At 43.7% G+C, this 9,863-nt stretch overlaps 1 protein-coding gene across 1 annotated transcript; it reads left to right on the top strand.

The window, feature by feature from the left end:
* Positions 1–216: 216 nt before the first annotated feature.
* LOC306765660 (uncharacterized protein) lies at positions 217–9,265 on the top strand (the record flags this gene model as incomplete). Its single annotated transcript, XM_079253144.1, has 5 exons — positions 217–220; positions 1,487–1,955; positions 4,118–4,311; positions 7,215–7,329; positions 8,758–9,265. 5 exons carry the CDS (start codon positions 217–219, stop codon positions 9,263–9,265), a joined length of 1,290 nt encoding a protein of 429 aa, XP_079109270.1.
* Positions 9,266–9,863: the final 598 nt, after the last annotated feature.

Here is a 9,863-nt window from a genome sequence, read left to right as displayed (position 1 = left end):
ACGGACACGGACAGGGGTATGTCACCGGACACGGACACAGAATGGGACACGTACACGAACACATCACCGGACACGGAAACGGACACGGGTATGTCACCAGACACGGACACGTCATCGGACACGGACAGAGAATTGGAAACGGACACGGGTATATCACCGGACAGGTATACAAACACGTCACCGGACACGGGTATGTCACCAGACACGTCAACGGACATGGGTAAGTCGATGCACTGCATCACAAACACTGAAAGTGTGTGTGTGTGTGTGTTGGGGGGGGCAGAACTTCCAGCTGATGAAGGTGTTTGCAGGATAGAAAAAGGCGCATGTGTAAGGGATGGTCAGACGAATCTGACAGACTTTCAAACGAATCTTGTCGCTCCATCAGACTTGTGACTGAAACAGGAAGATTTCTCACATGCAGCCAATAGATCTGCTGGAAACCATCCGCTGTTCTTCCAGTTTGACCAGAATGTCTCAACATTTGATCCTGCTTGAACGTTTTAAAGCTTCAGCCCGTCTTTTACTGACGAATCAGCCTTTTTACACCCAGCTGACGTAAGAATCAATTTCACTTTCTGCATCAGTCAGAAACTTTTTATCCCAGTCGCAGTTTAAACCCCCAGTCACCTCAAACTGGACTCGGACGGTTTCATTATATACATGAGTACGATCCAAGGCTTTTTGTTTTTTTCATTCATTTGTGAATAAAGACTAAAAAATTACTTTCTGACACCTATGTTCCATAAACTCTGGAATGACACATTTCCGGTTGTTCTGGGAGGCGTTTCCTGATGCTCGGCTCTCATGACTCCTCCTGCATCCTGCAGCCAGTGAAATGTTGACTGGAGGAGGTTTTCCTCATCAGTCTGTTGGAGAAGAAGCCTCCATAACTTCTGTTTAACCCTTTACAGCCCGACACATGAAAAAATGACAAGAAAAGTCACATTTGTTCAACATGAGGACTGCTATTTGGCCATTTAACAAAATGTAACAAAAGATTTAACATACTTTGGGGTGAATGCCATTTACAGCGATTTCTGCATCCTGGTATCTATTAGGGCACCAAAGAGACGTGTCAGATTGTGTCCAACAGCAGTTTTTACCATAAAAAGATGCCAAACTGATTCTATCATACATGTCCTGCTGGGCTTTATGTGCTAAAACATGCAGAAGTTAAAAAAAAAAAAAAATTATACACTAACAGCACAAAATGGTTGTCAAGAAAGTTTTTAGACTTATTTTCAGTTCACAATGTATTTGACTTCTCATATGTTATTGGTAAAATAACCACATATAATGTGGAAATCTTTGTTTTTCAGATTTAATTAAAGGGCCTAAAGACTCCAGATTAAAGAACTGTGCTCAGCTGTCATTAGATTGGGCTTTAAAGGGCTAATACTAGTTAGTTTACCAGCCGTTTATCAGTGAATTTGTTGTGAATCGTTTGACTTCTATCAAAGTTTCTGCGTCATGTTTCCTGCAGGAAGCCGGACATCATATTGTTACCAGTGGGCTGAAGATGACTTCCTTCCACCGGGGGTGACTCGACTCACTGCCCCACAACCAGATGACGGTAAAACCTACGTCATGTATCATGGCACCACCCGGAGAAGTGCTCAAAGCATCAAGGCTTCAGGCTTTCGCCAATCCTCCGATGGGATGCTCGGCCCCGGTGTCTACCTCAGCAGAGACCTGCAGAAAGCCAGCCGTTATCCCATTGATCACCCAGAACACGACAAGGTTGTCATCAGAGTTAAAGTCAACGTGGGAAAAGTGATTGTCATCAATTGCCAGAATCACCCGCGCCAGAAGACCTGGAGTCAGCACGGATACAATACGGCCTGGGTGCCGCCCAACTGCGGGATGGTGAAGAGCGGCCTGGAGGAAAACTGCATCTTCGATCCCAGTCGAATCCAGATCCTTCAGCTCATCACTCCTACTTCTAGGAGCCAGTATGGATGTGGTTCACACAGCTACATGTAACCAGCAGTTACTGGTTTCTTTTGTATGTTCAAATCTATTTTTACACATTTGGATACAAATGCATTTAGTAACTGTGTCACTGTGAGCTGAAAACTGATCGATCCGAGGTTTACGACGTGTGTTTGGGTCGATTAAAGGCAATAAAAATGGATCTGATTTGATTTTATACTTTGTCATGATTGAAATTCACAAGTTTGTTCAAATGGAAATAAAAAGTAAAACATAAAAAACAAACTCTGCTTTATGATTTGCATGAAGGAAGTTCAGCAACAACTAAAAATAAACTTTTTCCATCTGATCCGTGTGTTGTAATAATGTCTCCTGCTTCCTGAGTCGGCTGTAGGACTCATGAGTTTAATCACATTTTAATGAATCAATTAGAGGAAACCAAACCTCACCTGCCGCTCTGGGTAGGAGACCTTCAGAAGGAACCTTTAGGACATTATGGTCTCAGTCAGATCCAGAAACTATCCAGGTCCAATGACCCGGATCTTGTAGAGAAACGATGTCTATAAGGAAAAATACAGTGAACATTTTCAGTTCTTTACAAACTGAATTTTAAGTGATGTTTTCATGTTTTTTCTTTCTTCCCAATCACATCCAGATTGTTATTCAACCCAACCAGTTTCTACTGATTAAAAGCCACATCCATGCTGATTAGATCAGAGAAATTAAAACAATCATCATATGCAGAATTTAAAATAACTTTAAAGGAACAGAAAACGTAAATGAGACAGCACATCGAAATATCTGCAGTATGTTTGGTTTAATTTGCCCTTTATTTTCTACATCTTTATAGTGACTTGATGCTTTTAGATGTTTAGTATTGATTCTCTGCAGCATGGTGACGTGACCAGTTCCTGACTCATCCTGCTTTTCACATCAGCGAGGATCAGCTCATTTATGTTTCACTAGTTCTGCTACGAGTCACATGAACTCGTCCCGTCCAGATGGAAGATTCAGCTGCTGTTTAAACACCGTCCAGTTAGTTTTTCTAGAAGAGATAATGTTCATTTAAATCAAAACAGGAAGGTTTTTAAAGAAACTTAATGCCTTTTTAGATTGGCTTTTACCTGAATTTAATTGTGTTTGTGTTTATTTTTATATAAACCCTCTTTAAGTATTTATTCTTTAGTTTACTTTTATTGTTCTTACTGTCAGAAGGGTCGTCGGTGTGGAGACCGCTCTGGTTGAGCGGGGTTTATTGTTCCCATGGTGATGCCCTCTGGTCCTTGGTGCGGTCCTCCTGGTGTGGATGATAATAACTAGAAAAGCACTCGGAGAGCGCAAAGCTCCGCCACAGTACTCCTCATTTTGAAAAAGTTCCTGGATCCAAACAGTGATCCGAATCACCACCAAAATTAAACACAGGCCTCCAGCGCCCCCTAGTGTTCAAATGAAGACACGATTCACACTGTGTAGAAAGATGGTGACGGAAGAAATCTTACCAGAAAAATGTTTAAACACTGTCAGTTCCTGAGTTTGAATATTTGTTTCGGTCTGTAATTAAACAAAACTGCAAAAGGAAAGTAAATGAAAAAAGAAAATTATTAAAAAGCAGCAGACAAGAAGAAAACAACCAAAATATGTTTAGAAACATGTTCAACATAACATGGTGTGTTAATAATATCTCATCAGAACAGAAATCAGTCGTAAAAATGAAATAAATAAAAATTAAATAAGAATAAAAAAAAAGAAAAGTGTGGATGGAGGACTGTTGTGGGGCACGTGTGCCGAGTGTAGGGGTGTGGGTAAGAGGGAGTGTGATGGGGAATGAGTATGTGGGGGTATAGAGGGGTGTGTATGGGGGAGTGGGATGGTATATGTGTGGGGGGATATGGGTGTGTATTTAGAAGAGTGTGGAGCTGCATGGGGGTTTAGTGGCATATGTATCGGGAGAGTGGAAGGGTAGTGGTTACAAAGGGGATAGGAGGTGAGAGAGGTGTGTGCAAATTTATTGGTATGTAGGCGAGGAGGGACTGCAACATGTCTCCAGATATAGGGGGGGGGGGGGTGTCTTATGGGGGTGGGGTCAGTGGACCTTTGGTCTGGGGTCTCCTTATGCCGCCCCTCCCCTTCGTTGTTTCCTACTCCCCTTTGCATGTGGTCAGCTGGTGCCTTCTGCGGCCAGCGGCGGCACCAAGGGCTCTGACTATTGGGGCGGCGACCCCTGGCTTGTCCTGGCCTTCAGGGACCAGGAATGGGGGGTGTACCTAGTGCCAATGGGGGTTCACCTTCTAGAGGGAAGCTTGCTTACCTCCGGACATAAATCCCCAGACCCCTCTCCTTCCCATTCTCCATCACACACAGGCAGGGTGTTGGGAGGTGTGCACGTTGTGCTGGGTGGTGATAAAGGCCATGAAGGTGGTCTTGATTGCTGTACCCAGTATCTGCTCACCTCCCAGTTTTATTTACACTTAGTCACCATAACAGAGAAAACACACTGACAACTCATGGACACGTTTTGGGGGGCGGGCCATGCAGTGTACAATGGGCGGGGCTGCTTAGGCGGTCCCTCTCCCAACACGGAGTAGTTACTTCCTCTCAATTTTTATTGCAAATAACACACACTTAATCATTAGTGGGGAGGGACGCAGGGGCAATGGGGTCCTCCCAAGCCCCTATTTCCGGGCTTTGCCGGGGGAGTTTATGAGTGGAGGCGGAAAGGTGTGTTGGGGCACATGCATGGAGGAAGGAGTGGGAAATTGGAGGTGGGGTGGGGATGTGTGTGTGTGGATAAAGGAGTGTGTGAATGGGGGGTGAGTAGGGGGTGCATGTTGAGGTGATGAGTGGGGGACCTTGTGAGGGGAGTTGTATTATGGGTTATAAATGTGTGTAAGGAGGGGGGGGGTATGTGAAGGGAGGGAGTGTGTGTGTGTGTGTGTGTGTAGGTGGCTGTCTGGGGGTTCTGGCCCTCCTATGTGGATGCATGACTGGCCATGGGGTGGGGCGGTTGGGGCCTGTGCGTGGGGGCGGCTGCCGGTTGCCCGGGTTTCGGGGTTCTCCTGGCCTCCCTCTTGCCTTTGTGTGGGCGGGGTCACATTAGCATGATCACTCTTCTCTGAACATGTTCCACTCTGTTGTTCTGCATGTGAGACAGTCACTGACTTGTCCTGCAGGTTTATTCACTAACAGTTGATAGCTAAGTCCTCCGCAGGGCGAATATGAATCTCAGGTTGGCTTGTTTGTGTATTTACATGTGTTTGTATAAGCGAATGCAAATGTATGTTTTTCTCTTTCTGTATGAGGTGTTTTCTCTTCTTTCTCTTTCTGTCTCTCTTCTATCCTCTCCAGTCCAGCAGTACAAATTCTGTATCACAAACAATTATGCAAAATAAATAGAGAAATAAAGTAAGAATCCAGAAAATCAAGGGGAGCGTCATACTAGTAAAGCTTTGCTCAGCAGAACAGCATCCAGACCATCATTCTGCTTAAATACTGGACAAGACCGACACACAAAGAAAAAAAAGCTATTTGTGTCCATTTGTCTCTGAAAGCTAATAAAATGGATGTTTTTCTTTTTGATGTCATGACAGATAAAAAAAAAAGATTGATTACAGGCGGACAGACAGGTGATGAGATGTAGCTTGCTTCTCCCACACCTGCATGGAGTCACTCAGCAGAAGGTTACCAGGTGACCAGCTGCGGCGTCGTGTTGGTTAGATTTTCCTGCACTTGCTGAACTTTTCTCTCCAAAGATGTGAGGACTTGTGACGTCAGGCCACGGGACGACTCATTCAGTTCTGTCTGTTCTGGGGGACACAGATGATGCAGGATGTCCTGAGCAGCCTGGAACACACCCCGTCCAGATCAGCCGCCCGGCTCACATTTACCCTCTGCTGCGCAGTGATGTGAGGAAACTTGGTGTCCAAGATGGAGGATGAACATCTGGCTAGAGAAGAGAGTCTGGGGAGACCCGCTTCCTCCTACTTGTAACCAGTGCCACCTGAGACTGGTGATGAGGTGAGCCTCATGTGGAGATGAGCTTGGTAAGCAATTTGTTTGTAACTTGGTTGGTTGTTTTTAGTAATATTTGAATGTGGTTACTTTTATTATAATTTTTGATGCTGCAGTGTGGCCACACAAGATTTTAAAGAAGGTTAAACCTGTTTATGTCTTCGTTGTGTGGGGGGCAACGACATGGCAGGTGATTTCCATAATTTGATTACTTGTAATTGTGAAGTACTAAAATGGTTTGTATTCTGAAATGTTTAGTTAATTGTTTTTATATTTTACAGTTGCTGAATGGTTTTCATTGCTGTTTCCTGCTGTCTTAAGATTTTGGTTTAGGTTTTAGTTTTCTTATAGTAGTTAGTCCGCCTGGCCTTGCAGGGCACACTGAATGGTATTGGATTATCAGCTGTGAGGCGAACTAACTATTTTTGTTTATTTTTATTTAATTTTCTTTTGTTTATTTGGAGTACTCTTCCCCCCCCACCAAATTTACCCAGTGGTCAAATAGGCCTTGATTTCCCTGGCTCCTGAACCCTGACTTCTGAGGGTTGGTCTTCACGAGTGAGACTTACGGTGTTAGCTGACTGATGTGCTTTGTGGTGCCACTATTGGTTTGTTCTTCAGGGTTCTGGGTATGCTGGGGTTATTTGGAAGTGTCTGACCAGTCTGGGTTAAATTGAGGTGGGATTTCTCTCAGGTCTTTGTTAATAAAATTGCTTGTTTGTTTAAACACTGAGTTCTATGTTTATTCTTAGTCACTCCTGTAACATTCTGGAGCAGGATAGTTTAGTATTGGCAGACACTTGTTGTCCTGACTGATGACTCAGGATCACCCCCCCCCCCATAGCACCCCCGCTGTTCTCCTTCAGCTTCCTTCAGGCAGTCGGAGCTCTCTGCACTCTCAATTCCCTCCTGAATTTCATTTTACAAATCAGAAATATGCATCAAAATGTGGAGAAAACATCAAGCACCACCCAGAATGTAGAAACGACATGAAAAAGAAGCTAAATAAAGCAGAAAGATGCATAAAGTGACAGAAAGACGACCATAAAGCACCCCAAAACCATAACAAACTACAAAACTGTGAAATGACACACAGACAGTGTGAAGAGTCTGTCCTGGATGGACGGATGAGGGCCCCGAAGACCCTCCAGGAGCCTTCAGAGTCACCAGTGAAAGAAATGAATCAGGTGGTTTATATGAAACAAAGCCGACAGGAACGTGTTGATCCGCTTTGTTTGCATCCGTCACAACTGATACATCTGGTCTGGCAGAGAACGTGGAAAGTCCCAGAAACAACGGCCAGGAATCAAACCTGCGGCTGCTGCAGCCACACCTTGTAATAACCGTTGTCCTGACAGCAAACGAAAGCTACGAAGATCAGCTGCGGTGAAACGAAAGTGAAAGGAGGGTGAACATAAATAGAGCTTCCTCCTGCAGCCTGGAGGTTTTTACTCAGGCAGAGCAAGACGCTGCCGCACTCTGAGGTAGACACGGACACAGGTACGTCAACAGACACAGGTACGTTAACGCAACACACACTGCATCACAAACACACACTGCATCACAAACACACACTGCATCACTGAATGTCAAGCTGAAAAGTGAGGGATGGTGTATGTGTGTGTGGGAAGAAAGAACTTTCAGCTGATGAAGACGTCTGCAGGAGGAAATCTGTGTCATCCATCGGAATCTGACAGATTTCAGACCAAATCTAGACTTTCTCACATGCAGCCAATCCGATCTGCTGGAAACCATCAGCTGTTGTTCCACTTTGACCAGAATGTCTCAACATTTGATCCTGCTGAAACTTTTTAAAGCTTCAGCCTGTCTTTTACAAATCAACCGTTTTACACCCAGCTGATGCAAGAATCACTTTCCCTTTCTGCTTCAGCCATGAACTTTTTTATTCCAGCTGCAGTTTAAACTCCCAGTCACCTCAAACTGGACTCGGACGGTTTCATTACATACATGAGTACGATCCAGGCTTTTTGTTTTTTTCATTCATTTGTGAATAAAGACTAAAAAATGACTTTCTGACACCTATGTTCCATAAACTCTGGAATGACACATTTCCGGTTGTTCTGGGAGGCGTTTCCTGATGCTCGGCTCTCATGACTCCTCCTGCATCCTGCAGCCAGTGAAATGTTGACTGGAGGAGGTTTTCCTCATCAGTCTGTTGGAGAAGAAGCCTCCATAACTTCTGTTTAACCCTTTACAGCCCGACACATGAAAAAATGACCAGAAAAGTCATATTTGTTCAACATGAGGATTTCTATTTGGCCCTTTAACAAAATGTAACAAAAGATTTAACATACTTTGGGGGGAATATTTATCATTTAGAGTGATTTCTGCACCCTAGTATCTGTTGGGGCACCACACAGATGTGTCAGATTGTGTCAAACAGGATTTTGAGCGGTTTTTACCATAATGTGATGCAAAACTGATGATGAGCCAAGATGGGCTTTATGGGGTTGAACGAAGTTTTTGTTTTGTTTTTTTTTGTTTGTTTTTTTTACATTTTACCGCACAAAATGGTTGTCAAGAAAGTTTTTAGACTTATTTTTAGTTCACAATATTTTTTACGTCTCACATGTTAATGGTAAAATAGCTAAATGTAATGCGGAAATCTTTGATTTTCAGATTTAACTAAAAGGCCGAAAGACTCCAGATTAAAGAACAGCGCCCAGCTGTCATTAGATTGGGCTTTAAAGGGCTAATACTAGTTAGTTTACCAGCAGTTTACCAGTTAGTTTTTTGAGACTTCTTTCACATGACGATGACTTCATGATGACTTCTGCGTCATGTTTCCTGCAGGAAGCCGGACAACATGAGTAGGTATAGTTACCAGTGGGCTGAAGATGACTTCCTTCCACCGGGGGTGACTCGACTCACTGCCCCACAACCAGATGACGGTAAAACCTACGTCATGTATCATGGCACCACCCGGAGAAGTGCTCAAAGCATCAAGGCTTCAGGCTTTCGCCAATCCTCCGATGGGATGCTCGGCCCCGGTGTCTACCTCAGCAGAGACCTGCAGAAAGCCAGCCGTTATCCCATCGATCACCCAGAACACGACAAGGTTGTCATCAGAGTTAAAGTCAACGTGGGAAAAGTGATTGTCATCAATCACCAGAATCACCCACTTCAGAAGACCTGGAGTCAGCACGGATACAATACGGCCTGGGTGCCGCCCAACTGCGGGATGGTGAAGAGCGGCCTGGAGGAAAACTGCATCTTCGATCCCAGTCGAATCCAGATCCTTCAGCTCATCACTCCTACTTCTAGGAGCCAGTATGGATGTGGTTCACACAGCTACATGTAACCAGCAGTTACTGGTTTCTTTTGTATGTTCAAATCTATTTTTACACATTTGGATACAAATGCATTTAGTAACTGTGTCACTGTGAGCTGAAAACTGATCGATCCGAGGTTTACGATGTGTGTTTGGGTCGATTAAAGGCAATAAAAATGGATCTGATTTGATTTTATACTTTGTCATGATTGAAATTCACAAGTTTGTTCAAATGGAAATAAAAAGTAAAACATAAAAAACAAACTCTGCTTTATGATTTGCATGAAGGAAGTTCAGCAACAACTAAAAATAAACTTTTTCCATCTGATCCGTGTGTTGTAATAATGTCTCCTGCTTCCTGAGTCGGCTGTAGGACTCATGAGTTTAATCACATTTTAATGAATCAATTAGAGGAAACCAAACCTCACCTGCCGCTCTGGGTAGGAGACCTTCAGAAGGAACCTTTAGGACATTATGGTCTCAGTCAGATCCAGAAACTATCCAGGTCCAATGACCCGGATCTTGTAGAGAAACGATGTCTATAAGGAAAAATACAAAGTGAACATTTTCAGTTCTTTACAAACTGAATTTTAAGTGATGTTTTCATGTTTTTTCTTTCTTCCCAATC

Source organism: Telmatherina bonti (assembly GCF_933228915.1).
Source record: "Telmatherina bonti genome assembly, chromosome: 14".
NCBI lineage: Eukaryota > Metazoa > Chordata > Actinopteri > Atheriniformes > Telmatherinidae > Telmatherina > Telmatherina bonti.
The sequence above is the reverse complement of the archived record's forward strand: the minus strand, read 5'-3'. Positions and strand labels throughout refer to the sequence as shown.